The sequence below is a fragment of the Clupea harengus genome, chromosome 10 (assembly GCF_900700415.2).
Source record: "Clupea harengus chromosome 10, Ch_v2.0.2, whole genome shotgun sequence".
NCBI classification, from domain to species: domain Eukaryota; kingdom Metazoa; phylum Chordata; class Actinopteri; order Clupeiformes; family Clupeidae; genus Clupea; species Clupea harengus.
Genome location: NC_045161.1, coordinates 3,709,845 through 3,727,485, shown reverse-complemented (window position 1 = coordinate 3,727,485; position 17,641 = coordinate 3,709,845). Strand labels below are relative to the sequence as shown.

The window sequence follows — 17,641 nt, the reverse complement described above, 5'->3', positions numbered from 1 at the left end:
TCTCAAAATTGGGTTTGGCAGTATCTCAGTTTTTAGTCACCTTTGGGTCTTTAATGAAGGCAGCCACATGGTCTGTGGGTTTAGTGTCATCCCAGTCTGTGACTCCATGGGCAGAAAGTGTCATTAAGTGATCGTTAAAAAGCAATCATCATTAAGAAAGAGAATTTTCAGGTGTCCTGGTCGAGTGATTCTGGAGGACTTGTGTATCAAACACAATAAAGGTCAATTAAGAGAACATATATATATTGAATATTCTTAGCTCCACAGCAGTAACAAAGTATCGAACTCTTGGAATACCATTACTGGATTATCACTTATAATCACAGTTTCATTTAGTATATTATGCATCAGCAGTAGTGTTGGATTGGTAGAAAAATATTGATGTATTTCATCTGATACCATGTTGGATTCCTAGGCCTTGATGCTAAATTGATAATTAAATTAATAATTTCTTATTTAACATAAATACTGTGAAGGGTAATCTTGTATATTATTGGGGTAGTTCCTAGATCCATGAGGCTAAATGGGATTTCATTGCTCTGTTGAATTAGTATTGTAAGTGAAAGGGAGTGTGCTCATGGAAAGAACTAAAATCCCTGGAAAGGTAGTATTTGACCGCTCACATAAATGGGGTAAGATTACCAGTATTGTGTAGTGGCAGGTGGACAGAATCTCTGAAATATCTATGTGGATGATACTAACACCCAGTGAATCTTTAGGCAAATGAGAATAAAATCACCTGTGCCTAATTTAAAACATTTGCCTTGAGCAAGTCTCAGGCAACAAATCACCAACGTTATAATCAAAGTTACTGCATGTGTTCACATTCCAGATAATCTTACGATGGTCTCGTTATGATCGATTGATCTATCCTTGCATTGAACTTAGATTCTCAGATTCCGCATCCCCCGACATTTACAAGACAATCAAGCAAGAGTGAGCAGGGATTTGTTCCTGAACCACTTGAAGTGTGTTACTTAACTCTACTGCAGCAAGATTGGGCATCCCCGCTTTTAGTGACAAAAAGCTTAGAAACAATTTAGATGTGTATGTATAACGGTTGAATTACATTTTTGATCACAATACTAATACATGACAGTTGGCCGGATTTCTCATTATGTTTTGAGTTGTATGTTATGCATGTGAAGGCTTTAGTCAGTCTTTTGAAATCAGTCAAGGCAACACTGACACCTAAGTAGACAGATAAAACATCCTAAAGAAACTGAATGTAGAAGAGACATGATAACATTATATGGCCCCTGATAAATATGGAAATGATAATGAAGGTTGGGATAGGAAGGCTGTCTACATGAAAAATATGCAAGGGGCTACAATCTGATTCAAGTGCCAAAGCAAAGTGTATCACATAACATGCGCGAAAATATATTTCATTCCCGTCCCACTACTAAAATAGATGTGACACATGGTTCATATACATCTCAATAAATGCATCGCTCTGCAGTGTAATGGATAATACAAAAGGCAATGCAGTTATTTCCACAGAGAGTAATCTTTATCAGAGAAGCGTAGATTGGAGTGAGCATAACCTAACATGCGGTGTTTTTTTTCCCCCCAGCCTCAGTCCCTGAGCAAATATTGCTACCCTGAAAATGGCACCTGTTTTGCACAACCCAATCATGAATCCTGGACCCATTTAAAACTGCTGTAGACACATCACTATGTATGCTGCACTATACAGTTTGGCAGGCAAGGGCCAGCTGTTCCCATTAAGATTCCATTTTGTCTCATATCAACAATGGTATCAGGACATTGGTCTCCTAAATTACCTTGTGCTATGATTGAAGATGAGAGGAATAAAGCCTCTCAGGATGGAGGCTCTGCAATAATTAATACAGTACCTTTCCACCTTGTGCACGCCGCTCCAGAGGATACAAGTAGATGTTATTGTTTGTTTGTTTTCTCTCAGCATTTTTGGAAAGTGCTGCGCAGGCGTTATATCAAGTTATACTCTTTTGAGGACTTAACTCTGTGAAAGAACATTTAATTTGGGCTTACACATAGAATGTTTTTTTTTTTTTAAACCTCAGTCGAGTTATTTGACCCTCAATCAAGAAATATTACATTAAGTAGACATGGGGGTGTTTATTATATTGCTACATTATATAAAGAAATGGCAATCCTGTGATGCAATCCTGTGCTGCCTTCACCATTGTTTGTATGGTGTTTAGTTGCCTAATGCCTTACATTACCCTCTTTCCCAGATTTCCTTTTTTTAGTTTTGAAATGTTTTAAGACCGTTTCCTTTGTTCCTTTGTTTAAGGTATGCTATTAATGGCACTATTAATCAAGGTTGTCCTCTACTTTCTCATGGGTCGTATCCCAGTCGCTCATATTAGTCCGCATGGGTATTTGGCATATATGGTGGTGCGGTGTCTGCTGATGTAGAAACCTTAGGGAATATGAGTTATTTTCTGTGGTGGCTATCAAATGAGGCCTGTGGTCTCCTCTGTTCTCCACAGAGAAACCATTTAATGCACACTGAATCCCGTTTGCTTTGATCACTCCCTAAACTGATGTTTTCCACCCTTCCTTAAGTAGAACTCACTAGTGCCTCGCAGTTCATCATTCGGATTGGTCTTTTGTTTCTAGTGGGGTTTCAGAACCAGAACTCTAAAGTCTGTATCATGTGGCTATAAAAGATTACTTTAAAGCAGTTAATAGTAAACCCACAGGCTAATTGAAGATGATTGAACTTGATTAGACTTTAATAAGCCTGTATCTGATTGATCTGGTCTTCTTTGTGTGATCAGAACTAAGATTGTAGACATATTTTATTGTAAAAATAAAAAAACAGATACAATTTGTAATTTTATTATAATACATGTAAAGGATACATTCATTAAAATGAATTGATTAAATTAGTGAAAATTAATGAAATATTACACCCCAACCCTCTGCTTTACAGGGGATTGAGGACGACAACGATCAGCCTAATGGTACTATGGGGCATGGAATCTTATTAATATATATTCTATTTAGATTAACTATTTAAATGAGCAAATCAGACTGTTTTAGATTGAAAAAAGGGCTTGATTAATAATTTGCTGGGAAAATGTAAAGTGAATACAAAGGTAATAGCAAGCACAATATTTCCAGATCTTGATTGATTAGACAGATATGAATGTTCAGAAATCACTTCAGTAATGTTCAATACCTTAACAATAGTGGAAGTGTCAATATACTGTTAACACAACAGTGGGCGTTTTAAGAACATCATTTCAGCATTGTGCCAAAAGAAGTAAGAAAAAAAAAACATCACCAATGGACCACCAAAGCATCACCAATGGATTCAGACATTCATCACAGAACTTTTTGAGCATGCAAAAACCTTGAATGGGATCTCTGTTGACCTAACATAAGGTAAAGAACTAGCCTTTTGAACCTGTGTTTAGCAGCTAACTGCAAACAAGTAGATACTTGCTTCATCGTGAGATAACATTCATTGTCAGCCACCCCAAGAAAGACAGTCTGTGTGAAGTGCCACATAGTCATCTTCATCAGCCACTCGACCGAGCCCTCTGAAAGTCCAGCTGGAACATTGTTGTTGGTTTAAGTAGAGGAAAATCAATGGTAGCATCAGCATTCCCACTGTGAGTATCATTTGCCTGTGAGGGAGGCATCAATAATGTTGAGCACTGTGCAGATGAGCAAAGTAGGTGATTTGGACAGCCATGTACAAACGGCCATCTGAAGACAAACCAGAAGCATTCAACTTGATGTTGGGAAGAAGTGTGTTTATGTGAAATTCCAAGCTTTTAGCCAGTGTGGGACCTTGCCAAATCTAGACTGTCTACAGGTTTAGAGCTGAGTGATGTCAACCATATACAATGACTGGCACATAAGTACTAAATAGTGCGTTTTTACAATCAAGATTTTCAGTTTTCCGTAACCTGCTTTTGTAGACAGCAGTGATCAGAAAGAAAAAAACTTAAATGAAATCATACGGTCTCAACATGACAACGCTACAGCAGCAATATCAAATGTGATTTCAATTCAAATGAGAGGTCAGATGCATTTACGTGAAGGATCTCAGGTCAGCTACAGCTGCATATGTGATTTAATGAGGTGTGACTTCCCTGGCCTTACTCCTTCTTTAATATCTGACTAAGCTCTCGCTCCGTCTGTCTCTGTCTCTGACAGTCAGAAGTGTGGTTTATCAGAATGAACAGTCCCTTATCAGTATCATGAAGAAAGCTTTATTGGTCCTTACTGACATATTTGAAAGTATAGTTGAGCAGTAGAAAAGACCAAGGCAGTTGGGTGTGATCAAAGGGACACGATAACTGGAAGATGGTACTGTTGTCTGCTACATGAACCCCTCAGTATTAAGACTGAATGGCATAACGATGGTGTCACCACTTCACCTGAAACAAGGAAATATGTTACCACCTGCCATTCTTGAGAGACAATGAAAGAGAGATAAAGACAGGCTGACAAGGTTACATTTTTAGGGAAAAAAAACTGCTGGCTTATTCCACGTTACCTTTTTCCCCAAATGGGCCTTTTTCGAAAGCTTTTATCCAGTAGGAAATGCTACGTCTCACTAATGTTCACTACTTCTGTCAGCTGGCAATGTGAAGTAGAGTGTTAATAAGGTGGATCCAGTGCTTAAAACTCCATGCTGGGAAATGTCAGTAAAATGTATAGTTTTGCCACATTTCGAAGTTTTAATTATGAAACACTTCCCATTACAAAAAAAAACCTCTCAGTTGAGGGTGCTTCTCGAACAATCCAAACTGTCAATCTGTTGACTTGGATTGTCTTATCTCACCATTGTGTCTTTGTGTTAGAGTGAACGTTGTAAAAGCTATACCATCCGGTTTTGTCAGTTCACTAGTTCACCCATCGGGATGCTTGATTTAGAGCACTCATTGCATGTCTGGTTTCTTGTTTGGTAGCTTGCCGTGGTCTTGTGATGCCTATAGCCGATATCGCATGAGAGCAATGTCCCAACACCCCAAGAGAGCTTCCATCTGAGGCCGCTATCGGTGGGAAATCTGCATTGGAACCAATACTTGGTGGGCGAGACACAGGACGGATGTAGGATTGGTAGGCATCTGAGCACCAACTGCCAAGCATTTTGATTTGCTGCTTGGATAGGCTGATGTTGCCCGCCGTGGTGGGAGCTCCTATCCTAAAAGAATGGGGTGAATAGCGATCTGCAGGGGATCCTGGTTTAATAAGGACTGATTTCAGAAGTGGAAACAGTGAGGAGTGACTGGGGCACCTTCCTCTGTGACGAAGAGTGGGCTGACTGGAGAAGACTGCGTGGACCAGTATGAGATGGAGTGGGCTTAGCATAGAAAAGGCTGAAAACGAGAAGCTAGATTAAAAATGAAAATGAAATTGAACGATCAATTACAATGATTGATGAGAACCGAACTGTGTCATGAACATCCATAAGTCTGATACGCAGGGATGGATGGTGGGATTGAAACTAGAAGTAGGGCAGGTAAACTCACTACATCAGCAGCCCCAAAAGCCAATAAAAACATGGCTGTAAGAGTGAAATCAGTGTGTTTGCACATGTGTCCATTGCGTTTTAGTTGCTGCTCAAATAGTGGAGACTGGCTGGTTGGGGGGTAGGCCTAGGGCGATGGTCCCGGCCAAGGGGAGAGGGGAGACTGGCTGGTTGGGAGGTAGGCCTAGGGCGATGATCCCGGCCAAGGGGAGTGGAGGGGAAAAGGGAACTGTGACACGGAAGCTGGATTCCAGGAACGTTTGCTGTTGGCATGTGGATGACGCTGTCACTGAGTTCAGATCCAGTACAACTCTGGGAAGGGAATGGGAAGGGGCAAGAACGACGGGACGGGAGAGGGGGAGCCTGGAGCGACGTTAGGGCCGAGGGTAGAGGAGGGGCAAAGGGCATGCTGTCGCTACCAAAGCTGACTGGAAACAGAAACATTCGCTGTTGCCTGGTGAATGTGGGGAATGAGTGATGAGGTCAAAGAATTGGATGGATCCAGTGCAGCTCCGGCAATTTCATTCAATTCAATTCAATTTTATTTTTATAGCGCCAATTGAAATTGTCTCTAGGCACTTTACAAAGCCCAGAACCTGGAGGGAGGGGGTGGAAGGTGAATGGAGGAAGCAGTCGTCACGAAGACCGACTGGAAAGGGGGAGCCTGGAACGATGTCTTGCCCGGAGAGAGAGGAGGGGGAAGGGGAATAGCGACACTGTTGCTACTGGGGCTGGCTGGAATCCAGAGAGGTCCTTTGAGGGCTGCTGCACCACAAAACCTCGATCCTGGGCTGGCCCTGGGCTGAACCTGCTGCATTTTGCTTGCTAGCTAGGACGGATGTCACAGCATCAGCTCTATACAGCCAGGGTGGTAAATGGAGCTGAGGAGCTTTTTGCCCAAGAGCGTAACTGCAGGGCGCATGAACCCGATGCCATTTGTGCACTACAAAGGGTAGGAAGGAGTGAAGCTAGTGGTGTGGCATCCAGGTCTATACATTTATTTCTGGGTGACCTCTCCAGAGCCTTCTGTGCTTCTTGAATTTAATATTTTTTTTAATTGTAGTGCAGTGGACCCTGGACATAATTCACCTTATTCAGTGGATAGTGTATGTTTTACCTACACTGTTATATTATGCCTTTTCTGGTTTGGTGTATGTTCTACACACACAGTTATGTTGTGTGCTTTTCTGTGTTAGCTAGACACAATCCCTTTAAGACAGAGTGCTTTCTGGGTAATGTGAGCTCCATGTTTGTTATTGTCATGGGCAGCGCCTTGTTGATTTAGTCCGATGTGCTTAGATATATGACACGTTCATATAGTAATATAGTTTACACTTTCTTATAATGTCCACAATGAATAATTTCCAATGCATTGGAAATCATGGCGGTGGAATGAATGGACTTTGGCCGTGATGGCCGTGTTAGACCTGCTGTGGCTGCTGATGGGTACCGGTGATGTTTAGTTCAAGATCAGAGAGTGGAAGTGGGGGGAGTAACAGCTGTCAATCATCCCTATGAGCTCCTCCCCAACTTTGTTTAGAAACATTTTATTTAATGAATAAACTTAGACAATACTGTTTCTCAGAGATTTTTTGACTCTTTTAATATGTGCTCTGTAGTGTGTGGGCAAAAATGCTACAGGACATTTACAAATCAGTTGGACAAATAATGCCGTCCCAGATGATTGTACCACCTTTCAACATTTTCTGTCTGTCAAATTCTTCACTGTATAGACATTCTTCTGTGTGTATCTTTGCAACTCAATTATTCAGCAGCCGAATGAAAAACTGCCGTGACTTGAACTTTGACCTGTTTAAAACAGACTCCCAGCTGTGTTTTGTTTTTGTTTAGTTCACAATTAGTTTAGTTCACACACATAGAACAGAGGCTAGATAGAGTATGTAGTAACATCTTTGCACTGAGTTTGATAAATAACAGTCACCGTTGTTTATGCGGATTGTTGATGTGGCCATCAGTACCTCATGCTCGTGCTCTTGCATAATTCAGAAAAGAAAAACAAACCATCAGGTGAACTCTGGTAATAAATACAGAGCAGTAGTGTGAATGGGTCTTCAAACAGGATATATCCCCATTCCCAAAGCGCAGTTTTATCCTCTGATATCTCCAAAAGCAAAAAAGTTTTCTCCAGTGACCTGCCAAGGCAACACATCAGTTCAATCTGTGTGGATGAAATAGAATAAGCATTTCAAAGCCTATACCACTACATGACACAGCTATGGAAACCATTGAAGTCAAAATCTGCCAGCATCTTTTTTAAGTGATTTTGACCGCTGGTAGAGTCCAATGTTGATATGTCGAGTATCTTTCGGTGGCGGAAATACATTTGATAATTTTTTTAATTTGAAGGGGATTTTGTTTAAAGTTTGGCACTCATTGGGCTGTTTGTGACACTAAGTATTGTCTTACATTTTGCTACACCTTGTGTGAAGGGTAAGATGCATCTCCAACCTCATTCATCTAATATGCACATGGGTTGATCAAAGCAGGGTATCTTACTTTTTATCATTCATGAATTCATAACAGCTTCATTAGCTGCAGCTGCTTTTCATTATATAATGTTTCTTGACTGTGTTATGTAATGTTTGCTTGTATTGTCTTACATAATGTTTCAAGTTGTGTTTCTTAGAGTTACAACTGTTTTTGCCTTTGTTCAAAGGCAAGGCAAGGCAGGTTTATTTATATAGCATTCATACACATTGGTAATTCAAAGTGTTTTACAATTGAGCAGTTAAAAGAACGTAGAAAAATAAGAGATTAAAAAAATGTGAAGTGCATTAGATCAGCTAAAAGAACAGGGGGTAAAGTTAGAGTGCATTCGATCAGTTAACAAAAAGCATCTGAAAACAGTTCTAAGTCTAATTTTGAAACTTGCTACAGTTGGAGCATCTTTGATATCATCAAGAAGTTGGTTCCAGAGTCTAAAAGCTGCGTCATGTTTAGTTCTGACAGTAGGCAGATTTATCTCCAGTGATCTGAGAGGTCTAGCAGGTGTGTACTGCTGGAACATATCTGAGAGGTATTTTGGTCCTGCCCCATTTAGTGATTTATAAACAACCAGCAGTGTAAGGACTTAAGTATTGGAGAAATGTGGTCAGTTATTTTGGTTTTTGTAAGAACTCTAGCAGCGGCATTCTGTACAAGCCGCTCGAGTTTTTTTAGGAAGGCCTGTGAAAAGACCATTGCAGTAATGAACCCTGCTGGAAATAAAACCATGAATGAGTTTTTCTAAATCATGTTTTGACATGAAGCCTCTAAATTTGGCTGTGTTTGTGTTCAAAATCTGGTTTAGTTGCTGCTTTCACATGGTTGCTAAAACTGAGGACGCTGACGTTTTTTAAACAGTGTTGTTCACTTTAAGTCCTTTTGTGTCAAAATGAGTTCCAAGTCGCCTCATTTTCCCCAAATAAGATTATTTCAGTTTTGTCCTTTTTCAGCTGAAGGAAATTTTGAGACATCCAGCTGTTAATTTGGTCAATGCATTGACAAAGAGATTAAAAGGGACCAAAGTCATTAGGTGAGAGGGCTAAGTAAATTAAGATGTAATCAACAAAGCTGTGATGAGAAATTGTATTGTCTAATGATTTGTCCAATGCAGTTGTGTCTAATTCAAGCAATTAGATTACTAAAGAGCGCAGTCTATTGCCAACAGGATTCTCCACCTTCACCCGAGTGTCCAAGTCAACACCAATACGTTTGGCACTATTCAGGTTCAGCTATCAAAGAGACAAAATGGAAAAAAATAGGGCACAGATCTAGACACAAATCACACATTTTCTAAAATAACCTTACTGACATTTGTCGTAAGGCAGACAGCCTGACAAAGCAACTGAATGAACCTTTTTTTGTCACACCATTGCCATTGCTATAAAAATATTCCTACATTCCAACAAAATCAATGGCTGTATGTTCTCACCGAACATGTGTCCTCAGACAGCTGGCCAAGACCCAGGCTGATGTGTGTGTGTGTGTGTGTGTGTGAGGAGGTGGTGGTGGTCATGAAATCGTGGAATAATGACTAGCACACAAATAAAATACACGAACACAAATAAAAAGAGAGGGGGTTGTAGATCAAACTGGTCATTCACTGGTCTCAGAGGCCATGCTGGAGGCATTGACCGGTCACGGGACAGGCTCTGGAGCTCCCCCTAGTGGCACTCTCCACCAGTCAGTGCAAAGTGCTGGAGGCATTGACCGGTCATGGAGGCCGTGCTGAAAGCATTGACCAGTCACAGAGGCCATGCCGGGGGCATTGACCAATCACGGAACAGACTCTGGAACTCCCCCTAGTGTTACCAACCAGTGCTAAGTACAAGGTGTCAATGCTCACAAGAATGAGCAGTTTGAGCTACAACCCCCTCTCTTTTTACTTACTGTGTTAGTGTATTGTATTTGTGTGCTAGTCATTATTCCATGATGTAATGACCACCACCACTCTCTCTACATGTCGGCAATATCTGGATGATAAACTTAGTTATTTGGAGTTGAAGATCATCCTGCCTTACCTGTGTCCCTTACATACCTATCATCCCACAAAGGCTTGGGCTAGGAATAGGGTGACTGGAGAGATACGTATGTAGGTAGCCTACTCCACTGTCTGTGCTACTACACCGACATCTCATATATCTTAATATCTTCTGTATGTTATGCAGTGTAAGCCAAAGTGATCAGGATAAAGAAATAAATCAATGCTTAGAGCTTTATTTGTATCTCAACCTCCATTTACGAGCAGAGAGTAACTCTAGTGTGTTTGACTAGTGTTAAAGACTAGCCTTAGAAAAAAAAAGAAACTTGTCTGTGCTCCGTTGCTGGGGCCCAAATGGAGCCGATATGCTGTGTGGCATTGAGTTGGTAGTCTCCATTACAGTGAAGTAATGAAAGGCTTATCTGGGCGGCTGTTGGCTGTATTGATCTGAGCAGTGCTTGCCTCAGTTGAACACCCTTGGAGCACGAGTTCTGTAAGGCTGAGAGAATTCCCTGTCTCACATTTACTGGGCTTAGCCATCACACCATTGCTCTTTTGCCCTCTGTTTGCCTTGCTTTGTCCCTCCATTTCTCTCCTTTGCTCTCCTTTTTTCCCCCTCCATCTCACTCTTTTTTGGCTTGACAAAGCATTAGGTACATACATTGCAATTTGGTTTGATTTTAGATGAGCATACATTCATCGTGTGCTTTGTATACATGATTAACAGGAGTGTCAAGAGAAATGAAATATAAATATCATGCATCAAGATGTAATGCAAAAGGCCCGAGCACATATTAATACAGACTTGCACTAACATGTTGGGCTTCATGGTGATGTAAATCAAGCTTTGAACAACTAACTCAATGCGTCTCAAGATCTCTAACACATGAAAGAACCCCCTCTGTACAGAGGTGAGCACTATGTAACATCAAAGTGCACAAATTGTGTAATTTACATGAAAGAACATGCCATTGTGTTTGTAGAAAATGAATTGCCATGCCTTACCACGCATTTATTTGTACAAAATTGTGCTGCATTTTTGGATTATAAAATCTCTCTGGTGTTCATAAAATCATATAGGTTATAGGCAATGAACAAGCCATTCATTTTTAGGGGGTGTTCTTCATCTCCATGTTAAAGGGGAAAAAAATTGCATACATTTTGTTAACTTACAAAATTGGCCTTGTATATTTTCAATCGATCTTGCCGTGTTCATATACAGAAATAGGATGCTGTTGCCATACTACGTCTGATAATACTGAGTAAATGAGTGTATATTGGGCAAGACCTGTCTGAGCTGCTAATCAGGCCAGTTTGGGGAGTCGTTCAGGGGATGACAAGGCAGAGGTGCTCCCATTTGAAGTCCATGTTAAATGTTTTAGTGATATCACAAACAAATAGATTTTGCATGATGTCATCATGTATGGGTGTTGAGTTGGACATTCTCTGCAGTACGTAGCTCTATATAAAACACTGTTTCAAAAAACTGAATTTGAGTTCATATGAGGTTGTGATCCATTCTCAAAGGGCTGACATCCCTCACCACACACACATACTGAAGCAACAGAGGCCAAGCAGACACCACAAGATAAATAGATAAACACACACACACAGTCCACATAGTGGATTACAAAAACACAGTATCACGTTTGCATTACAGCAGATGGAGAATAAAGATACTGTGCTTATATTTCACTGGCTACATGAATCATGGCTGTTGAGGGTTACCAGCCCCTGTGAAAGCCCCCCCCCCCCTGAGGTAATAAATGAGAGGGCTGGTGGGAGAAAGGGGCCTGGACCATATTACCTTTGTGAGAACACTGCAACAACGTGATAAGCACTCAACTTGCCATGCTTTGACTTCTGAGAGAATGGGAGAGTGTGGAGTGTGTGTGTGTGTGTGTGTGTGTGTGTGTGTGTGTCTGTGTCTGTGTGTGTGTGTGTGTCTGTGTCTGTGTGTGTGTGTGTGTGTGTGTGTGTGTGTGTGTGTGTGTGTGTGTGTGTGTGTGTGTGTGTGCAGCAAACTCTTGGCTCTCAGGTTCTCTTTTCTTTCTTTTTTTTTTTTGTCCACGGGCACAAGTGCGTCTGAGTTATTTTTGGGGGAAGGGAAAAGGAGGACTGTACAGAAGTCGCGTATGAATTTGGAGCAGAACATTGTAGATAAAAGCTGTTTGTTGGGTGAAGTTTATGTTTCCCAAGTTTGGGGGAAATAAAAGTGGCGGAGGTGGAGCGATTAGTGACTCAGAAGGGGTGGAGTGTTTTCAGGATGTTTCCCTGAAGATTTCAGCACTTTAGCAAAGCACTCCCCACCCCACACACACACACACACACACATACGCACACACACACATACGCACGCAGACACTCACACACACACACACACACACACACACGCACGCACACACACACACATACGCACACAGACACACATACGCACACAGACACACACACACGCACACACACACACACACACACACACACACACACAGAGAGAGATACAAACACACAGAGATACAAACACGCTCACAACTCCTGCACTTATATTTTCTTCACTGCATTTTTGATGAGAATTTTCTTTGTTACACATCTTCTCATTCTTTCTTTTCATCACACCTTAACACAGACGTTTCTATTGTGAGGAAGGATGTAATTATAATTCCAAACGTATATTTTCGAGTACTCCCTGACATACCTGGCGCTGTCGCGTGGGCGTTTTTTTATTGTTATTGCTCCAGGATCGCGAAGGGAACCGGTTATTGTAACCTGAAAAATGGTGACGAATAGGCTGCCTTCCGCAGAGTGCCAGAGCCAGAGCCATATGGAGAGGTGCTCTTTTATTGGGTGTCTGTAAACCGCTTCACAGCCCCAAGACAATCAGAGAGCTCCTCCATAATTCATGAGGATGCTTTATTTCAGTGGCATATAAGCACCTTTAAAAAGCACATTTCTAACCGCCCTCCATTCTTTCATTAGCTTCCTTCCTTGGTCTTTATCCTCTCTCAGTTAGAAAAATACAAGTTTTGCAATGGTGGCAGTGTCATACATTGCTCATAGTGTTTATAATCAGAACTTAAATTGGGATAGTATGTAGCTTGTGCTCTGAGTTTCTTGGACGTGAGGTTTATGAAGGTTTTTTTTTCTGAATTCATGATATGATCGTGAAGCTTGGCCAAATCATTTTTTTTTTTCATAAAAAGTGAAAGCAAATACTTAGCTGTGCTTTTGTCTCATCTTTGATTTTATGATTTCTTCTATGTTGGTTTTGAAGTGGTAGTATAGTCTTGATTCTGTTCAAAATTGAATCCTGCGGTTTCCTCTTTGGCCATCAAAACATCAGTGTTATGCTGAACGACTGGTGAAATGGCCTATGCTGTTTGTACTTGAGGCTTGAGGATAAGAATGTTTTAAGAAGTTTTATTGTAATGTCTTTAAAAAAAATAAAAAATCCTGTTCACCGCCATGTATCACATATACCTTAATGAACCATTTGTTAAGTGTAAGCACCATGGATAGCTCGCAAATATAATCAGCGCCAAAGTCCAAACATGGCAGTAGTCAGAAGCTGGGGACTACTGCTCATGTATGACTGGACCCATCACACCAGAGGTACTCTGCTGGTGGAAAATTGAACCCCTAAATAAATTTGCTCCTGAAGCGGGATTAGGCTCACCCTTTTCCCACTTTTAATGAGGCTGAATCGATGGAGCATTTCGCCCATCTAAATCCCCATTGGTTCAGTGGAAACCATTACTTCCAACTTAAAATCCGCCAGCCTATTAGCAGGGAGCCGGTGAGCCGCAATCAGGAAGCAGAGGAGCCTTGATATGAGAGGAGACATCCCTGACTGTGCTCGCTGGCCCTCTCACTACCACGCTCTTTCATACTGATTGTTGTGTTCTCTCTCTCTCTCTCACCCTCACCTTCTTCTCTCTCTCTCTCTCTCTCTCTGTCTCTCTCGCTCACTCTCACCCTCACCTTCTCTCTGTTCACTCTCTTATTTTCCTCTCACTTTTTTTCGGTCTATTTCTTTCTCCTCGCTATTTCTTTCTCTCCCTCTTGTCCATCCCCCCTCAGACGTTCTCATTCTGTACTGATTTCCTATGGATCACTCACCTTCTGCACTCATTTCATTTTGAAAAAATCTATGTGCTCTGTGAATATGACCCACTCACACACACATACACTCACACACTCACACACACACACACACTTGTGCTAACATAGGTTGTTTAAAGAGTGGCACTTTTGCCTGTACTCTGCTGAAACCATGTTTAGACGAGAGGGTAAATGAAGTGATTGCTAATTGTCATTTTGCATTGTTGCATTAATCCATTTGCACACTGAAGTGCACCTGAACTGATTGGCCGAGTTGCACAACAGAGAAGGGCATAACAGGCCAATATAATTTGCCTGTATTGTGTTGACTTGCTTTTTGTATTACAGTTGATAAATATGATCTTTTGTCGTGTGTTCCAACAGAGGGAAGCTACCGAGAGGAGAGACCGTACCTAACATCACTGCTGGTTCAGCCAATCTCCGCAGGTCTGGCCAAAGAGATTATGTCTGCAGCTACTATGGGTCAGGGACACCCATGTACCCCGCTGGCTATGCAGTCTGCCTCAGGTAAATGTATTCTTCTCTGCAGGAGCCAACATTTGGGTGCTGAGAAAGACTGACATGCTCTAGCAACACACACACACACACACACACACACTCACACACACACACACACACACACACACACACACACACACACACACACACACACACACACACACACACACACACACACACATACATCCATATCCATACACCTCCTCTACACCCCATCACCCCAGCATGACCATTCCCTCAAGGTAGGTGTCGGTGCCTAGCCGCTCTTTTGATGGCCAGGAGCTCTGAAGTCCTGCTGTGTTCAAACGGGGCTGACACCTCCTCCCCACCCCTCTCTGCCAGAACACCCATCGGCGAGCTGTGGCCGAAACAGGGAAACACCACCTCCTGTCCATCAGAGAGAGAGAGAGAGAGAAGAGAGAGAGAGATCGAGATCGAGATCTGAGGCACTGCCTCTCTGTGTTTGTATATCTGGGATGCAAAGTGGCCCTTAATATGCTATCAGAAACACCAACTGCTAGCCTACTGCACTGTGGTACTGATGCCTCCCTGCTGTGAGAACCAAAGATGGTAGGCCCTCCACTTTGAATGAAGGGGCTAGGCGTGCAGCGAGTAAAGGAGAGTAAATTATTACGTTGATTTACGTGTCGCTGCGAGAGTAGTGCCAGGCTAAAAGTAGGTTATTATATCCACGGTGTATTGCAGTGGGCACTCTACATCATCTCTCGGCCACTCTCATCATGGCCGTATACGTCCGAGTCCATTACACGTGTCAGTCAGCAGAGCTTGTGGGGATCCTCTTGGGCCTTAATTGAATCTGTGAGTGGATGGTCGGTCAGGCGCGTACCGGCACAGTTCCCAGTGGTGATGGCTGTGAGAGGTCAGATTTAACAAGTAATGTGGTCACTGCTCCCCGGAAAAAAAAAAAAAGATGTCATCAGATCCATAAAAGTGACAAATTCAAGAGGTGCTCATTGGTACATAATTAGATTGAAATAGCAAGGCTGGAGTAATAGGCCATTGTTCAAGTGAAATGATGTTTTTAATTTAATGATAAAAAAACGTAATGTGCACCGGTGGTATGTAATGTGTGATCTTCGTTATTGCCTTTTACTCTAGCGACCTACACTATATAATGCCCTTGTTGCAAATTTCTACAACCCCACCGAGCAATTTATCACCAGAGTGACGCCCCACAACTGTCCAATAATTTGACACCAATGGTTTTGTAAATGTTTGTGGGATCTATTCCCTCTTAATGCACTCCCACAACGAGCCTTGGTTATTAACACTCTGAATCAAGGTTTGGCCTGGCCTACTGTTGGATTCTGTAACAGACAAGAAAGTAAACCATGATTGTACCAGAAATCAGAATTTTGTGTTTTTTTTTGCCATAGTTTTAGAGTTTGACCTCTGGTATACGAAGTTGGATGATTTTCGATGAGGGTTGTGTGATTTCCTGATATTGTGTTGAAGGATAGGGGTTTGCTTGAGGACGGTGTGTGTGTGTGTGTGTGTGAAACCAGCGAGACCTACACTTTGCAGGCCCTCCTCTGGTGTGTTTACGCCGGCATCTGCTTCAGGCTTTTTAATGGGGGTATTAAGCTCTAATTCCTGCTATTGACTGAAAATCCCCTCTTATCTTTGCATCGTCACCCAGGAGACCAGCGAGATTGTTGCAGTGCCGTTGTCTTGCCTTGATAGACAGAGCAGGATTCGGGCTCAAGTGACAAAGTGAGGGAAAATGGGCTCCGAGTCAAATCCCTTCGACTCAAAGTTACCAAAAAGAAGTAAAAGACGGATTCTATCGGGTTGATTATGAGGCAAACGGCTTTTTCTTTGAGAATGCAGTTCTTACTTCAATGGAACAATGCTAATGCTTCAGTGGGAGCTTATAAAGGTCCTAGTGATCAGGTCATGGAGTGGTACATGAATGGTGTCTGTTTGGATGCATTTGTGTGTGTGTGTGTGTGTGTGAGAGAGAATACATTGTACTATGCCTGTTGTAAATTTGAGCAATGTGTGCATTGGTGCGTTTCTAGGTGATTCTGGTAAATTGGATATTGCTCCAGGTGTAAAAGATTGGACAGATTGAATCTTTCAGCAAGGGACTTCACCAGTGAAGCTCTTTGCATTGGTCATTCACTAGAATAATGTTTCATTTTTAAACATTTTAGCACATCGTATACTTTTGGTCATAAACTTGTCTGAGTGAGCCCTGAGGGATCTCTTAAGGTCAGCTTTGTCACCTTCTCACCCCCCTGTCTCTCACACTCTGCTTGGATCAGCAAACATGTAATGCCCCGTAACTCCTGAGCAGTGACTCGAACTGCCTCCTGACCCTGATGCACAGCAATCAATGTGATCAAAATATCAGTAGGCTCAACCAGAACAGCATCGATTGCAGACCAGTGGGGAAGAAGCCCAATTGTCCCTGTCTTCCCCAGGCCCTCTTAGCCTCCCCGATACCCCCCCCCCACCACCACCACCACCGCCAAGCCAGCCAAACCCAGCGAGCCGTAAGCTGCAATGTTCCATTAGCTCGATCAAATGCGGATGGCTGGTAATCTGTGCTCTATCGATTGCTGGTGAAACACTGACCACTCCAAAGGTCTCAAATCATTTGTTTCTATCTGTCCTCTCGTTTTTTTTTTTTTTTTTTTTTGCTTTTGCCTTTTTTCTTATCCACTTTCAATTAAGGCTCTCTGTAATGCACCGGTATTCTCTAATTTCCAATTCCCACTGTTGAATTGAGACAGGGCGCTGAGGAGCAAAGGCGGCTTGCGTGTTACCCGTGTGGAGATAGACACCGGTGAATGTGCTCCTGCCAGCTCTGAACCCACCCACCCACGACGTCGTGGCAGATAATGCATTGTTCTTGGTGCCCCACCGCGTGTCACATGGAATGATCTCTCATTCATTGCCACGTGTATTTGTCCCACTCTGGTCATTTTCATCTCATCTCAGACGACCGTTAAAGATGAAAAAAAAAGAATTCAATAGCAAATAAAGCGAGAGCCCAGACGAATTCCGATTTTCTGTGAGGCCCCGTCTGTCTTCTG

The 17,641-nt window shown here is 42.2% G+C and overlaps 1 protein-coding gene across 1 annotated transcript in view; it reads left to right on the top strand.

The window, feature by feature from the left end:
• LOC105913154 (inactive N-acetylated-alpha-linked acidic dipeptidase-like protein 2) overlaps nucleotides 1–17,641 on the top strand; it is a 242,130-nt gene that overhangs the window by 156,691 nt on the left and 67,798 nt on the right. The window contains exon 6 of the mRNA XM_031575034.2: nucleotides 14,445–14,588. Coding sequence (XP_031430894.1) covers nucleotides 14,445–14,588 — 144 coding nt within the window. The remainder of the gene's footprint in view (nucleotides 1–14,444; nucleotides 14,589–17,641) is intronic.